This window comes from Lepidochelys kempii, chromosome 4 (genome assembly GCF_965140285.1).
Source record: "Lepidochelys kempii isolate rLepKem1 chromosome 4, rLepKem1.hap1, whole genome shotgun sequence".
Taxonomy (NCBI): Eukaryota; Metazoa; Chordata; order Testudines; family Cheloniidae; genus Lepidochelys; species Lepidochelys kempii.
Genome location: NC_136383.1, coordinates 84,601,548 through 84,619,743, shown reverse-complemented (window position 1 = coordinate 84,619,743; position 18,196 = coordinate 84,601,548). Strand labels below are relative to the sequence as shown.

The window sequence follows — 18,196 nt, the reverse complement described above, 5'->3', positions numbered from 1 at the left end:
CGGCTCCTCTCCCCCGGCTCGCTCTGCCCGTCACTCGGGCTGAGCTGCGGCCATGGCCGCCCTGCGGAGCCTTCTGCGGTGGCGCCTGCTGGGTCCCCCGCACTCCTGCTCCCTGCCCGGCGGGCCGGAGCTGGCCAGGTCCCTGAGGGCCGGCGCGGGGCAGGAGGCGGCGGGGCCGGGCCGGCGGGGGGAGCTGGGCATGGCGGCGGGGGCGGCCGGGGGGGCTCTCGCCTGTTACCTGGGCTACCGGCTCTATGAGCGCCGGGTCGGGCGGCTGCCGGAGCCCCCCCGGCCCCGTGGGGCGCAGACAGCCGCCGAGCGCCGACCCGCAGGAGCCGGAGAGCCCGACCCGGCCCGGGGGCTGCTGCCCATCCCCGTAGCGGCGGCTGCCAAGGAGACGGTAGGTGTGTGAGCGCCGAGCCGGGAGCGGATAACGGGCCGGAGGGGGGATGCTGGTCTCTGGCTCGGGGTCCGGTGCCTCCCTGCTCCCCGCCCCGGGGCGGGGGTCCCTGGCAGCCCGTGTCCAGCAGGGGGATGAGCAGAGGTGCGGTGGTGCCCAGCGGTTTGGCACCTGTGTGTGGCGCGCCCCTAGGATTGTGCCCCCCGTGTAGACTTATATAGGCGAGTCAGGGGCAAGATTTAGGGAAACACAGTTTCAGGTCCAAAACTCGTGTCCATTGTACCTTAAAGGGATGCTGTCATGCTCACAACCGAGCTTCTTGTCTGAGAACTTAACCCCGCAGGTGGCTGACCGAAAGACTGGAGAGAGAGAAATAGTTTCCGCTCTGTCTTTTCAGTGTGAATATCTTGTGCGTTTGACTATGTGCCAAATGCTGTCAGTGTCACTTTCTCCTAATTGGGTCCATCTGCATGGGACAAGTGCTTGGACTTGCCCTGTCTGTCGGATCAGGCAGAAAGTTAAAATACAAAAACAGAAGTGTAAAAGATGTGTAAACAATCTGTTTGTTTCCTCCTGCATTGTGCAATACAGTTATTTAATAATAGATGACAAGAAGTATGCTATAACAACCACTCCTCAATTTTGGATTTGCTGTCAAAGGGACCATTTACTGTTTTTCACAGTGTGGAACTATCATTATTAAATCAGATGGTTCATTTCATCCAGCTTGATTTAAAAAGTGTATTGTGCTACAAATGGAACTCCAGCTGATTGAAACAAAATTTTTGCATTGTTTGCTTATTAGTTAAAACTATTAATTTTTTAATTCAATAATATCTTTAGATGGCAATTGACAAGATATATCAAACTGCATAAGAAATTATAATTTTATACTGCTTTGTACATATAATTAGCATAACAGTTGGTCATGTTTTGCAGATTAACGTGCTGGCTAACTGTACAGTAATGGAAAATAGGTGGGGAACTGAGGCACAGACTAAATGACTTGCCACAGGTCTCTCAGGAAACATGTGGCAAAGCAGGGAATTTAAGTTGAGTCTCTCAAAATACTGATTTATGAAGTCCTGGATATTAGATGCCCTATCACAGGGGTTCTCAATCTTTTTGTTTCCCGCAACATGCTATAAAAAATCCACAGCCCACATGTGCCACAACAACTTTTTTCTGCATATAAAGGCCAGAGCCGGCATTAGGGAGTAGCGAGCAAGGCCATTCCAGGGCCCCACACCACAATGGGCCCTGCAAAGCTAAGTTGCTCAGGCTTTGACTTCAGCCCCATGTGACAGGGTTCAGGGCCCTGGGCTTCAGCCCTGTAAGTTGGGGCTTCAGCTTTCTGCCCTGGCCCCTAGCAATTCTAAAACTGGCCCTGCTTGGCAGCTCCCCTGAAACCTGCTCGAGGCTCCCCAGTGGGCCACAGACCCCTGGTTGAGAACCACTGCCCTATCATATCTAAAACTGGGGCATAGTGACATGTTTAGTGCATAATGACATAAATGTTGATTATAGAATGATTTTTATACTGTAAGACGTATCAGAAAACATAGCACATTTTCACAAACTGTTTTTTTTTACTATTAACACAAGTGATTTGACACAGACAGTCCCTCCCCTAAGGAGCTTACAGTCTTGTAGACAGGATGCACGGGGAAAATTAAAGTAGGAAAATTGCTTGGGGTTTTGTCTGCTTTTTAAATTTTTTAGTGCTTATAACCTAATTGCCACCTGAGGCTTGCTACCCTTCAATCACACCCTTTAACCACCCTTCTGTACCCAACCCTTTACCAAACTACTCTCTCCCAAGACGCCCATGTAGTATACCAAACATCCACAACTACTGGTGTTGAGAGGAAAAGATATTAAAGGGGTGTGTGTGTAGAAGGGCTAAAAGAGGGCAGAGTTAAAATTGCGGTATGTGATCTGCAGTATATGGTAGTTCTTATGATGGTTAGGTTTGTGTCTGTATGTGGAAGAATAATGGATATGTGCTGCTAGGTGGCTTAACTTTCACTTCCTGGCTTTTGGGCGTTTGTATCAAGTATGCTTGCTATACACAATTAACTTCTTCATAATTACGTTTTTTCTGTATTAATATATCTTACACACTAAGCTATGGTAAATGTTGTAAAGTGAAGCACTGAAAAGTTGGGAAATTCAAGAGTTAGGCTGCCTGTGTAACCTGAGTTCACTCCACTTGTGGGTATACGTTGTGATTACATTGCTGCCCCCTCCCCAGGATCCCTTCTTCATTCATTGTGCAGGCTGGATGGTGCTTACTGAATGAGCAGTTATTCAGTATTTTGGTTTCACTTTGAAAGTGTGCCCCCATGCCTAAACTTTTTTAAAAGCTAACAAAAATTCTGTCATGATGACATATTGCCATCCACATTACTTATCACCAGGGTTGGAATGTTTAGATCCATTGCCACTGCCACTTGAATTAACAGAGAAACTAATGGCCATAGTAGGTTGACATCCTCCATGTGGACCAGCCACTAGAAGGGGCTGAGACACATACTTGGGGTTTCACAATATTTGCTGAAAGAAAAGGAATGATGAGACTCAAGAATCTTGGGTTCCATCCAGGTTCCGGAGGGGAGTGTTCTCTAGTGGTCACAGACAACCTCACAATTTGACCCCTTCTGACCCTGTCTCTCCAGCCTGTTTCTGTCTTTCCTCCCTTTTCTCCAGAGCCTCCTTCCAGTCCCAGTACTCCCTATGAGTTTCCCAATCTTAGAATCATAGAATATCAGGGTTGGAAGGGACCCCAGAAGGTCATCTAGTCCAACCCCCTGCTCAAAGCAGGACCAATTCCCAGTTAAATCATCCCAGCCAGGGCTTTGTCAAGCCTGACCTTAAAAACCTCTAAGGAAGGAGATTCTACCACCTCCCTAGGTAACGCATTCCAGTGTTTCACCACCCTCTTAGTGAAAAAGTTTTTCCTAATATCCAATCTAAACCTCCCCCACTGCAACTTGAGACCATTACTCCTCGTTCTGTCATCTGCTACCATTGAGAACAGTCTAGAGTCATCCTCTTTGGAACCCCCTTTCAGGTAGTTGAAAGCAGCTATCAAATCCCCCCTCATTCTTCTCTTCTGCAGGCTAAACAATCCCAGCTCCCTCAGCCTCTCCTCATAACTCATGTGTTCCAGTCCCCTAATCATTTTTGTTGCCCTTCGCTGGACTCTCTCCAATTTATCCACATCCTTCTTGAAGTGTGGGGCCCAAAACTGGACACAGTACTCCAGATGAGGCCTCACCAATGTCAAATAGAGGGGAATGATCACGTCCCTCGATCTGCTCGCTATGCCCCTACTTATACATCCCAAAATGCCATTGGCCTTCTTGGCAACAAGGGCACACTGCTGACTCATATCCAGCTTCTCGTCCACTGTCACCCCTAGGTCCTTTTCCGCAGAACTGCTGCCCAGCCATTCGGTCCCTAGTCTGTAGCTGTGCATTGGGTTCTTCCGTCCTAAGTGCAGGACCCTGCACTTATCCTTATTGAACCTCATCAGATTTCTTTTGGCCCAATCCTCCAATTTGTCTAGGTCTTTCTGTATCCTATCCCTCCCCTCCAGCGTATCTACCACTCCTCCCAGTTTAGTATCATCCGCAAATTTGCTGAGAGTGCAATCCACACCATCCTCCAGATCATTTATGAAGATATTGAACAAAACTGGCCCCAGGACCGACCCTTCTGGATCTTCCCTCCTTGGGTTCCCCTTCTTAGTTTCCCTTCCCAAATTACTTCCCCCATCCTCTCTGACCAGCCAGTTCCAATCTCCCTGGTGTCAGCACGTAGAGCAGTGAAAGCACAGGAAAGAGGGTGTCTCTTCTTTCAGTTTCAGTGTCCTGTGCCACAGTGACCTTCAGGAGCCAGGAGAAGGAATTGCAGGGAAATCTTTCTCATTCCCTGCAGACCTGGGCTGGAGCATGCTTCGTGCAGATGGCATCTTCTGAGAATTTAGCTGACAGACAAGTCTTTACTGAGCATGTACAACTTGAGATTTTTCGAAGGTCGTAACTTGATCAGTTTTTCATAACAACAGAAAAAGGTTGACACTGGGATGACTCCCTCTTCCAAACTTCAAGTTCCTGCTCCAAAGCATGGAGTTACTAGAGCATTTCAACAAAGGAGTTGGGAGATTTTTAATATGGGCAAAACAATTAATTTTTTTCCAATCCCACTTTGGGAAATAACTGAGCAATTCTTTTGCTGCAACTTTCTTAAAAAACCTCAGCTTGAGGCCTCCGCCTGCAATGGAAAATTTCAGCCTGAAAGGTTAAAGTTTGGTAAAGTTTCAAACAATTGAAACAAAGTCTTACAATGGGAAGTGTTTGCAAACCTTAACTACATGCATCATTACCAGCTCTGCTTATGATATTGTATATAGACTTATTTTCATCATAAAGCTGGTTGGACTAGTGTTGAGTAGTGACCATTGTTTCTTTTTGGACAGCTGTAAGCCTTCAGTCTTTGAGTAGTTTGATTCCATCCAGTGCAGGGGTTATGAGGTATTAGAAACATTGGAGAAGAAGGTTTCTCCAATGTGACTGGCTGTGTTATGATTCTTATATACTAACATTTTGAGAGCTTGATAGAATTTAATAATGTGATGCGGTTATTGGACTGAAAAGAAAAATATACTTTGAAAAGTTTCTAGGGTGGAGATCTCTCTATTTTAGGTACTTTTATGGCCCACATTACTGTAGTATCTGAGCACCACACAGTTTCTACTGTATCTGTGATGTAGGAGATAAAGGGATTCCCATTTTTACAGGAGGGAACTGAGGCACAGACTAAATGACTTGCTAAGGTTATCTCAGGAAACTTGTGGCAAAGCAGGGAATTGAAGCAGGGTCTCTCAAGCCCCAGACTAATGCACTAACTACTGGACCCTTCCTCACTGAGATGACTATTCCTCTTAATTAAGCTATACAAATATGGTAGCAAAGAGTCAGTATACCTCTCTAAGATGTAACACCTGGGATAAAATAGCATTCTTATATTGTTACTGTAGTACAAAAACATGATGCCGTGTGCGAGTTACGCTTGCTATATGCATGACATACCTACCACAAAAGCAAGGAAGTAGAAAAAGTAAGGCAGCTGCTTCAGAGAGGATCCTGAACTGGTTGAACAGTTTCACAGAGCTTCTGGTTTCCATCGAAGCAACCACTGCTTCAGTGAAGAGCTGGAGTGCCCCTGAACTGGCCGAACAGTTTCACAGAGCTCTTGGCCTTCGTGAACCGACAGCTACTACTTTGATCCTGTCTATCAGTAAACCCATGGTCTGTACTGACTGAAGTGATCCAGATTGCTCTGTGTGATTGCCCTGTTCTCATCATTATTTACCCTCGGGCAGTCTGTCATCTGAAGATTTTGATCAGAAATGACTTTATATTTACTTCCAGATAATTGATGAAAATATTCAATAGTGTTGGGCCTAAAACTGATCCCTGCAAAATCCCACTAGAAACTGCCCTCCCCCATTTGATTATTTTCCCCACTGATGATTACTTTGTACAATTTATCAGTTAGCCAGTTCTTAATACATTTAGCATATGATCTATTGATCTTGTATAGTGCTAGCTTTTAAGTCAAAATATCATGTGGTACTACAAAAGTCTACTTCTATGCAGTCACCTTTATCAGCAAAACTTGTAATCTGAAGGAAAAAAATGTTTGTTTGACAAGACCTGTTGTCAGTAAAACCATATTGACGGGCACTAATTCTATATCCATCCTTTAATTCTTTACTGATTAAATTCTGTATCTGTTTTCCCATTATTTTGCCTGGGAGTGGTGTTAGACCAACCACCCTATAGTTACCTATGCTTCCCACTTCCCCTTTTTGAATATTGGCACCATATTAGCAGTCTCTCAGTCTTCTGGAACTTCCCAGTATTGTAAGAGTTATTAAAAATTAACATAATCAACGGGCCAGAGTTCTTTCACCAACTTTTTTTTTAGGTATCTTGCGTGCAAGTTTTCTGGGCTCCTGAACTACAAATGTTTATCGCTAGTAGATGCTGTTCAGTGTCTTTGTTAGTGGACTAGAAAGCAGTTCATCCTGCTGTGATATGAGTCTGTCATTGTCATTCTTTCCAAATACAGAACAGAAATACTTAAACTCTTCTGCCTTTTCTGCATTGTTATTAACAAATTACTATCTCCATCTGGTAATGGGCCTATGCCATTGTTAGTTTTGTTTGTTTGTTTTTGTTTCTGATATACTTAAAAAACAAACACACTTGTCCTTTGCCATGCCAGCCATGGATTTTTTTAATATATATTTTACAGTTTCTAATTGATATTGTTTGCCATCTACTTCAAAAAGAAAAAAGGTTAAATTTATAATTGCTACATATACTTCCCTTAGTAACCAGAATGGGATTTTTAAACAAAATTGTCCTCTTTTGCAATGGTGGGTTTGTGGCTTTTGGGCCATCTAAACTCTTAAACAATTGCCAATTTCATTCACATTTTTCTGTCTAAATTCTTCATAATTTTCCTCAACTGAAGCATTAAGTGTATATCTTGTGGTTGGGACTGTCCTCTGTTTGTCCATACACAATGTAATTGGATCATGATCACTGGTTCCTAGGCAACCAGCAATTTCCAGTCTAGTGGGAACTCTGTCTTCATCTGGATAATGAGATCCAAAATAGTTAGTTCATCTATAACTTTTAGTAATTTGGATATTTTACTGCTTGCTATATAAGACCTTCAACATATTTATCCCAAATTGAAGTGCTCCATGATGACACCATTTTTTTTTTTTAAATTACCACACATAGGTAGGTGTTTAAGTGTTCTGGAAATTAAACACAAGTGTTTTCTTTTCTAAAGTGTTTTTAAGAGAACCAGTTATCGTCACTAAATGCTTATTTCAATACAGATTTTAGAAACAAGTTACATAACCACCGATAATAGGTTTGGTTAAAACCACTCTCTTCGGATCTAAACATTCATTGTTTATTATGGTTTTAAGTTCCCTAGACTGGCTTTCTGACTTGCCAAGAGGGTGTACGTTCTAGAAGTGGAGTGTCTCACCTGAGAGAGGCCTGATGTTGGTCCCAGAGGATTGAATTCCAAGAACTAACCATAAAAACCTCCCAGTTGATCTTCATTGCTATGACACACCCTATTACTGGGGATAGAAATATTCCAGTTATTCTTTACTGAGGTATTTATAAACATCAAGACCATTGTTTTCTTTCAGCATCTGAGGGCTATGTTTTATATTTACTAAACTTTTAGAGTTGTATTCATCCTATTCAGAGTTTAAGTGAATATGAAACATAAGTGTGTTAAGATGGCTTCACTGAATTCAGTAACTCCATTGATATTTTTTCATTTATCCTTCTAAGATGTGATTTGTACTCTCACATTCCCATATGTCTCTTATTAGAAAGCTGCTTTTCAGTTGTTTCTTTAAGACAACTCTAACCCATGCTTACTTAATGTGGTTCTCTGTCGAGTGGCTGGACACACAGGCTTATGAGTTGGCTACAGTCTTTGAGCTAACAGAGGTGATTCTTTTAGCACAGGTAGTAATGGCTCATGCATTTAGATCCAGAAGTCCTGAATTCAGTCCCTGCCACTGACCCAACGGGGGCATCAAATTAAATATGAATCAAACCTTACATATTCACAGAGGAAAATATTATAAACAAAAAGAATCCTCATTGTCATAAATATAAAGGGAAGGCTAACCACCTTTAAATCCCTCCTGGCCAGAGGAAAAACCCTTTCACCTGTAAAGGGTTAAGAAGCTAAGATAACCTCGCTGGCACCTGAACCAAAATGACCAATGAGGAGACAAGATACTTTCAAAGCTGGGGGGCGGGGAACAAAGGGTCCTCTCTGTCTGTGTGATGCTTTTGCTGGGACCAGAGCAGGAATGCAGGTAAGAACTCCTGTAAAGAGTTAGTAAGCAATCTAGTTAAATATGCATTAGATTCTGTTTTGTTTAAATGGCTGATAAAATAAGTTGTGCTGAATGGAATGTATATTCCTGGTTTTGTGTCTTTTTGTAACTTAAGGTTTTGCCTAGAGGGATTCTCTATGTCTTGAATCTGATTACCCTGTAAGGTATTTACCATCCTGATTTTACAGAGATGATTCTTTTACTTTTTCTTTAATTAAAATTCTCTTTTAAGAACCTGATTGCTTTTTCATTGTTCTTAAGTTCCAAGGGTTTGGGTCTGTGTTCATCTATGCAAATTGGTGAGGATTTTTATCAAGTCTTCCCCAGGAAAGGGGGTGTAGTGCTTGGGGGGATATTTTGCAGGAGGGAGACATTTCCAAGTGGGCACTTCCCCTGTTATTTTGCTAGACACTTTGGTGGTGGCAGCTTTTAACCTAAGCTGGTAAAAATAAGCTTAGGGGGTCTTTCATGCAGGTCCCCACATCTGTACCCTAGAGTTCAGAGTGGGGAAGGACCTTGACACTCATATTCTATAAACCAATTTTATCAGGCTTTTAACTTGCTCATATGCTTCACAAGAAGACAAAATTTTATAGTTCGCATCCAACAGATATATTTCTTGGTGTCTTTTTTAATTTCAGTACAAACTTGCATATTCTTCATGTATTTGTCAGTGTGGATCCCACTGCAAGCACCAATGTACCTTCTGCACACAAGACCAGATTTTTTTTTACAGTGTCCATTGGGACCACTCTTGTGCTTCCTTTTGCTCCTGTGTGAGGGCGTAAAGAACATCATGCCTGTGATACTCTCTTAGTTCCCTTTTGCTGCTTGTGGCAGCAAGATGGTACCAATGAATTTCTAACCTGTTAATTCTTAGTTCAGGCTAAACTTCTTTAGATGTACTTCCAATCTATAATATTTGACTACTGGGAACTAATCTGACCCATATGGACCGCACTCTACTGTGTAGACCTCTCTGTACATCCTGTCCCCTGTACAGGGTTCCTTAATATGGTGACATTGAAACCTGCATGCTTCAAGCCCTGTTCATCCTGGACTGGACTAATCCCTTTTCAGGATGGACATAATAGGTATCTCTTGTGCTTAGGGAAATCACATATTTCAAGCAGATGCTCAGGGTGCTTGTCTCTCTTTGCTAAACAAGTTGCAAGAAGCGAGTCCGTCAGACACGGAGGAAACTAGTTCCAGAATCCTACTGGTGGATAAACCAGTATCATCCAACATCCTCTTGAGCAGGCAGGCAATGCCTAAGACTAGCATGGAGAAGATGGCACCAAGGAAAGATCTGGCCCTGACATCAGCCCTGGTACAAACTGACATGCCTAGCATCAAAGAGGACCTCAGCACTGAAGCTGACACCAACATCTCCAATATCAAAGTGAAGTACCTAGACAGACTGCTCTGAGTGTAGAGGCAGAAGCTCAAGAAGAAGCTCACTATTCTCTCATTTAAAAAAAAGACACTGCAAAGAGTCTGGAGAGAAGTTCACCAAGCCTCGCACAATGTCAAGGGCTGGGGTTAAGGAGCACTTCTTAAGATAGCAGTCTCTGCTGGCACAAACTAAGTCTGGCAACCGTGGTGACTATGGAGCATCATGGCTCCAGCCCAAAAGAGTTGCAGGCCATAACTGAGGGCTCAGAGGTGTTCAAGTGGATAGACAATGTTCTGTGCTTCATGAAGGACTCAAGCTACCCTTCGTACACCCCTGCTCTGTACCAGAAGCTCTACAGTCCTCAGCCCCAGCTGAAACAATGCACATGCCCTGCCAATGCAGACAACCATGTCAAGAGGCATCCAAGACACAACAGGGGCACCTGCCTTCCTCAGCAACATACTCTGCTCCTATGACACATGAGTAAGGTTAAGATTCTGTCACATGTATTTTTAGTAAAAGTCAGGGACAGGTTTTGGGCAATAAGCAAAATTCACAGAAGCTGTGACCTGTCCCTGACTTTTACTAAAAATACCCAAGGGTGGGGTAAAAACAGCTCTGCCAGGGCTTGCAGCTGCTCCAGCCTCATTGCTGCTCCTGCGGCAGGGCTGACTGCTGCTGCTCCAGCCCCAGAGAGGCTGACCTAACCCCAGACGATGTTAGGGCTGGCCCAGGCCTGGTCACTGCTCAGCTGTTAGAGTGGGATGGGGCTGGCCATTGGACCTCTGTTTGGGCGGGCCCAGAAAGTCGTGGAATCTCTGACCTCCATGACAGAATTATAGTCTTACACATGAGCAGATTTGATGAGACAGTTGAGAGCCACATCAAACCTAATTGAGAGAGCACAATTTTTGGAAACTGCCTCATCCCATCCCAGTGAGCATGGTCTGCCATGACATGAGTCAGATATAGGGTGACCAGACAGCAAATGTGAAAAATCGGGACAGAGGGTGGGGAGTAATAGGAGCCTATATAAGAAAGACCCAAAAATCTGGACTGTCCCTATAAAATCGGGACAGCTGGTCACCCTAGTCAGATAGGTGTTAGAGGTGTGTGTACATTTAATTCCACTCTTTACCCCTTTCCCTCTTCAGGGACCTGTCTTATGAGAGCCCACCAAAACCAGAAGTAGCTTAATTGCTTCATCCAAGAGTCATAGAGCAGGTCCCAAAATAGCTCAAGTGAAGAGACTTCTCGGATTTCCTCATTCTGTAGAAGAAAGGGGTTTTCTCCAATCCTCAACCTGAGGAGACTCAACATATTACATACCATCCTGAACCTGAGACAGTAACATTTGCCTCTGTCATTCCATCTCTCCCTCTCAAGGCTGGCTTGTGGCTCTTGACTTACAGGATACGTACTTCTACATTTCAATCTACCTGGCCCATAGGAAGTACCTAAGACTATCAGTGGGGCCTAATTGTGACCAATAATGGTTCTTCCCTTCAGAGCATCCACAGCACCAAAATGTCTGGCAGTAGTTGCAACACACTGTAAGAAGACAAGGAATCCACATCTGCTTGTACCTGGATGACTGGCTGATCTGTTCCGACCTGCTCCTGGAGACTGTCAGCCTTGGAATATATCCTTTCCCTGTTCTCTCAGCTAAGATTCCTTGTGAACTGAGAAATCATCTCTCATACTACTGCAGGTGGGAGTTCATAAGAGCTGTGACTCCAGATCAGCAAAGACCTGTGTGCCAGAGGACAGGTTCAGATATCTGCAGTCAGTGGCATATGAACATGAGAGTGTACACATGTGACTCTGCCTGCCAGACTTCAGCTGTGGCCTTTACAGTTGTGGCTGAGGTATGCATATTTCCCATCCAGACCTCATGTGAATAGCAGGATCATGGTCCCACCTCAAGTCCTCTGAGAGCTTGGTTTGTGGGTAGGCCCAGTAAATATGGGGGGCTGGGGAAATTCATGTCATTCTTGGTCCGCTCCATGATGATGGCTTTTATGTGGACACACATGGGACAGGCTGAGCTGCCCATCTGAACCATCTGCAAAAATCAAGGCATGTAGTCTCAAGAAACCTGAAATTACACGTGAACATCCTGCAGCTGAGGGCTGTCAGAATGGGCTGCATGCACAGCACAGCTGGATACTAGTTTTAAAAACAAAACAAAAATCCCCTGGCCTCAGCATGAGGCCTATGTGCACCTATAGTGGGAACCATACTGACCACAACATCTCAAAGAACCATATGGTAAGTAACAGTTCTATGAGTCCTTTTAAACTGAAAGCAAAGAGGACTGTCCAGTTCTGTAAGGAATGTCAGGAAATGCAAAAATTAGGGTTTTCATAACATTAACTTGCCTCTACAGCGCGCACACACACACAAAATTTTTGATTACTAAGTAGGCTATTAATTCATACCTCTGTGTGTGTGTGTGGTATATGCAATGTGGGCAAGTTAACAATAGAAACTTAACTCTTGTGTGTGTCTAGTGTTTTAAATGTAGTAACTTCTCTTAAACAGGTAATCTAAAACACCTATAGAAGCATAATAAAGAATACATTTTGAGAAGCTGGGATTTGAGAATTCCAGATTCCAAACCATTCTGCTCCTAACACATTGATATAGTGCTAAACCTTTTTTCGTAATCAATATTAATGATGGAATATTGGTAACTTATACATCTAGATAGCTGAAAAAGAAGAACAGAATTTTTAACCATCAAAAGTTTAATGTAAAATGTTAGTGCTAATATTACTATTTTGGAACACTGTAGTTATGTTCTAGTTAAACTTTATCACAAGGATTTCCTGTAAAGTCTTATTCAAACCAGTCATTCTACACAATATTTTAAATACATTCCATCTTGCAATGCTTGTAAATATTTTCACATAATATCCTTGTCACATATTTTAAGAGAGATCAGTTAGCAGGAGAGTTGGCTGTACTAGAAATAGAACTTTGCTAAGCATCAAAACAGTTTTGTCTACTTTGGGGTTTTCCCACACAGAGAATTTGATGTTTAACCTGTTGGCCACCCACCATGAAAATAAAATGTATACTGCTTTTATCTACTTGGAAGCATATTAAATAAGCCTGAAGCCAAATATAAATGAAGGGAGCTGAGTACAGACTTTGAAAACCTTTTTATTTTAATGATTTGTACAGAACCTCATTGATTTCATACAGGTTACTTTGTAAAAAGAAATCAGTGAAATCTGCTCATTTAAAACATAATTGTTAAAAGATTAAACTATTATAATAGAATACATGTTTGACTGCTAGCAAAAGATATTTCCTAGTAGTAAATAGTGGCTTCTTTAGGTGAAATCAAATGCTAGTCTTCTTTCTTTGTGTCAATTAGAAAAAGCCAAAGTAATACTTATGTGATCTGGAGCATAGCGAAGTCTTCTCTCTTATGTGGAGATGGCTTATGATAGGGCAATTTTTTCTTGCCTTATATAGCCTGTAGACTATTTGACATTATTTGTTGATGCTTTGAGGTGGTGAAAGGCAATGTATTGTTCTGAACTTAGATAACTGATATAATTGGTTCAGGTAACCTTTCTAGAGCATTATCAGCTTGTAGGCATCAGTTTTCCTAATTTTCAAGCAGCAAATCCTTTATTTGGCATTAACCTTGTCTCCATGGGAAAACCAGCTCTTTTGCCAGAGTGAAACTTTTGAATTATTGACCTAAAGTAACATGAGACAAACACTTGGCAGTGAACTTGTCCTTTGTGGTGTTTATAGGAAGGATAATGATGTAATGTATTATCTGAATGCTTTATTTCCATTAAAATTGAGCCATAGCTTTGTAATTACTGCTTTCAAATATATTAAGAGTTTACAACAACTGCAGCAGTTTAATTTTTATGCTATTGTGCAAAATGGGATCCTGGCTTTAGGACACTTTATGGAGGTGCAAAGCTATTTTACTGTGCTGCCTGGGTAGCTGTCACTATAAACAGTTTGAGATATAAACAGCTGAGCAACTCTCTGAGATTAGACAGTTAGTAGGATGGATATGAAGTCCTAAAATGAGAACCCTGGGATTAAACAAGCCTAAGGGGAAGTTTGGGTGAAATATGGTGAACTCTTGGTGAGTACAGGTGTTTCAAGGACTTTGCGGCTTGCTGTTATGTCCACTGTGGAAAAATAGAGATGAACTCCTAGACAGGAATGAGTTATGGACACAGCAAGAGACTCACTCACACTTTTGATATTTCCATTTGAGTGGGGAATGAGGAGAGAGAAGTAAGGATAAAAGAGAATAATTGTACATAGAATAATTTCACTTCACTCCTAAAGCACTTATAAAATTACTCAACTTACAAGTGAACTGTTTCATACACAAATTGCCTCACTCACTGTTGGAATGCCACCACATTTAAGGCAAAAAGTGGTAGCTATGTAATAGCACACCGCGTGTTACATAATAGGACTATCCATCTTCTAAAACGTCTTTCTTTTTTCTTTTGTTTAAAGCAACATTTTCATGATTGATCCTAAATATAATATGCTTCCCTAAATGCCAGGTATACAGTACAAATATGCCTCTTAATCAGAAAAGACTAAAATTCTCCAAGGCCTGCAATAGTGTTTACATCAGTGTTTTTAGTCTATCTGCTCTAAATACAATACTTCTGGGAAGTGACTTTCAGGAACATGTTAGGGGCTAGATGGCCCTCCATCTGTTTAGTAGGGGATTATCATAATAATTTATGGACATATTTTAGAGCTATATATGTATATTTATATATTATAAAGCTTCTCACTTTAGGGCTTCATATCCATCCTAGTACCTGTCTAATCTCAGAGAGTTGTTCAGCTGTTTATATCTCAAACTGTTTATAGTGAGAGCTACCCAGGTAGCACAGTAAAATAGCTTTGCACCTCCATAAAGTGTTTAGGACATATACAGAATAACTTTGATTTTGAGACTATTGTAGGCCCCATTTGAGAAGGTTGCTAGTTTTTTTAGTGTTCAGGATGTTTGTAAGACATGTTTAATATGTAAGGAGGCAAACATATGTCCCTTCAAAAAGATATTGCCAGAATATGATTTGATTTTCAAAATGGCCTTTATTCTCCCTGATGATGAAAACCTGACAGTAAAATGTATCTTAGAGGGAAAACACTTTTCATAATGTGTGAACACTTGGCTGCTGTAGGTTTACTTATGACTGCTGACATGAACTAATCCATTTTATAAAAATTGCTGTGAAATATCTTTTATGCAGAAGTATATGTGAGTGTTTTTTAGACAGGGGAGACATTTAAAGTATGCCATTGGAATATGGACAGGAACATCAATTTGTCACCTGCTTTTTTTTATTATGCTATTGCTGTGTACCATTCAAAATTTTCTGAGGGCTTGTCTACGTGTGTGTGTGAGAATCAGCAGCTTTTTGCTGCATCTAAGGTTACATGCATTATCCAAGCTGCAGTAATAGCATGCACATGGGATGGTGTTCCCTCTGTCAATGTACATCACTGGGTACACATGGGCAGTTTGCCGCATGGTGTTCTCAGAGGGTATGCTTCACTGCTGAGCATTCTGCATTATGGAATTTTTCTCACTGCATTGTGGGATGCCTAGCAGAAGCCAGGATAGATAAAATTGTTTAAAATCTCATGATTCATCTGTCTTTGCTTCGTATTACCTTTATGGGTGGTCTAGTGCCACTTTTGAATTGCTGTCTCACCACTATGCTGGCAACCTCTGATACACACAGGCTGCTTGGGCTGTATTTTAGCACTCAGCTGGTGGAACTTGACTGGAGATTTCACGTGCCACACCACTGAATAGATGTAGCAGGAGTGTCTTCAGTGATGGTGGAACTGGGACGTAGATGAGAGACACCGAGGAACTCCTAGAAGAGGACTGGTTCCTGGAGCAGCTTCACAGTGTACAGTGCAGATTCTGAGCTCAGGTAACGAGAATGTATTGATAGGAAAGGATTCACCTGCAGATCTGGGATTACCAGCTGTGGTGAGAGAATTTTAGGATGGGAGGAAGGCAACCTTTTTGGAGATGTGCTGTACTAATCCTGGAGCTACAATGGCAGCAGAGCAGCATGCGGCGTGCCATATCTGTGGACAACAAGTCACAATTGCCATCTGGAAGCTGGCCACCCCCAAGTGCTGCTGGCCCATAGCGAACCAATTCGGTGTGGGGCGATCACCATTGGGGACCACTGTCATACAGTTGTGTGATATCATCGAAGAGTTACTGTTGTATTGGGTTATAATTAGGGTAAATGGGCATGTTTTAATGTTTTTTTATGGTTTTAATGATTATATTAACCAATGAGACTGTACCTTTCCTTAGAAAATAACTGAAGTACAAATGGAAAAATTGATTAAAATTGATTATTTAAATCCCAGCTTTCCTCTTGGTGATTTAAATCAACCCATCTTGTGGGTGAATATTGTCAGATGCCTATTGCTCTTATTTTGAGTCTTAGGCCCGAAATTTGTGCAGCTGTTAACCCATGGCAGGGCGGGGGTGTTGGGAGTTCTTTGTGCAGTGTTTATGGACTGTGGAAGTACTATGTTGTGGCAGTCCTTGTTGTACTTGTCTTGGCTGGCCTATTTGACATTATTGAATACTGAACATTTAATTAGTGTCTTTGACATTATTAAATTGTAGAACAGGGGTTGGCAACCTTTGGCATGTGGCCCATCAGGGTAATCCACTGGCGGGCCGTGAGACATTTTGTTTATGTTGACCGTCCGCAGGCATGGCCCCCTCCCGCAGCTCCCAGTGGCTGTGGTTCGCCATTCCTGGCAAATGGGCTATGTGGGAAGCGACAGCCAGCACCGGCCTGCGGCTTACCACAGCTCTCATTGGCCGGAAACTGCAAACCATGGCCACTGGGAGCTGTGGCGGGCTGTGCCTGCGGATGGTCAATGTAAACAAAATGGTTTGTGGCCCCCAGCGGATTACCTAATGGGCCGTGTGCTGACAGTTGCCAACCCCTGTTGTAGAACATCATTACAGCAAGATTTATTGCCTACACAGTTTATTAGTTCTTTTTTTTCCAAGAAGAATATAAGGGAAGGAATACATTTTAAATATCAGTTGAGCTTTTTTTAATCAAAAGAATCATGGCAGAGAATTGCATAACCTACCTTATTTGAAACTGAATGATGGTCAAGTGTATAGACTAAATCAGACACTTGCAGTTCTTACCTGCAAGACCAAACTCAGCTGAAAGAAGAAATGATGAAGTACAGCAGCAGCAAGAAAATGAAAATGGCATCATTCTTCTAATAAGAACAACTTCAATAATACAACACATATAGATGGTCATTAGGTCAAAGGAGACTACTAAACGACTTATAGAAAGCTATTAAGATAACTGATGTATAAACACATTAATAAGTTTGGACTAAAGAAAGATGTTACTATGGCTTTACGAGAATGAATAGACTCTTCAGGGTCTGGGAGCTGACAGTGGGAGGAGGCTGTTGCTTTAGGTTGGACTAATGGGTTGACCTGAATTAAGACGCTTTATGTTTATTCAGCTAAGTCTCTGATAAAGACTGTTAAATTACTAGCAATGAATTAAGACTAGTAGATTTACTCCTGGGGGAATTCTGCGCCACTGCACAATGCAGAATTTTGCAGAATACTTGGTCCTGCTTCACTGTAGGGACCTGAATTCGGTGACCTCTTGAGGTATCTTCCAGCCCTCTGCTTCTTTCTTTTGGGATTAATTTTAAAAAAAGTTTAATAAAGAAATAATAAAAAAACAACTTTAAATGACTTACTGCTTGTATGTTATCAAATGCCACACATTTCACAAGCTATCAGTGGAATTATGCAATGTGTCAAAGCTTCAAGAAGAGACACTACAAAATCAGACAATAATACACAGCTAGAACATGTTAGGGTGGAGGAAAAAGACACACACAGAGACCTTCACAAACAGGCAAAAAGGGAAAGCGGGGGCACAAGGGAGGGGAGATGTCTGGCATTGTTTGCGCTATCTCAGCAATCTTTATTCAAATGTATCAAGAAACATGGTCCAAATGTCTTCAAATTTATTTACTTGGTCTCTGCATCGATGAGTTACTCTTCCTTCACTACAATTCAGACACGTCTGAATACCACTGCTCTAGTCTGGGAATAAGCCTACTCTTTCATTTTTGTAAAATTATGGGTTTGACAATCTTTGCGGCCCTCAAGAATCAGCGTAGTACATGTGTAACCTATGATATAATTTTCAGCTGAGGTTTGGTTGCTGAAGCCAAGCGTTATTTTAATTATTGTGTCTGTCTCTTTCCACAGCTGCCTGACTGTTGGACAGTCCCCCAGCATATGCATCAGGGTCCATTTTTCTTCAGTTTAGCACCAACTAACATCAGAGGACAAAGTCCCCAGCCCTAAATTTCTATGATTCTGTAACCCATT

General features: G+C 42.1%; 1 protein-coding gene across 8 annotated transcripts in view; it reads left to right on the top strand.

The window, feature by feature from the left end:
- Positions 1 to 18,196, top strand: part of MICU3 (mitochondrial calcium uptake 3) — a 149,468-nt gene continuing 131,272 nt past the window's right edge. For 3 of the 8 annotated variants that reach the window (XM_073341941.2, XM_073341937.2, XM_073341940.2), the window contains exon 1: positions 1 to 400. In XM_073341941.2, coding sequence (XP_073198042.1) covers positions 53 to 400 — 348 coding nt within the window. In that variant the 5' untranslated portion in view covers positions 1 to 52. The remainder of the gene's footprint in view (positions 401 to 18,196) is intronic. The other 5 variants (XM_073341939.1, XM_073341942.1, XM_073341938.2 and 2 more) reach the window with 3 other exon arrangements.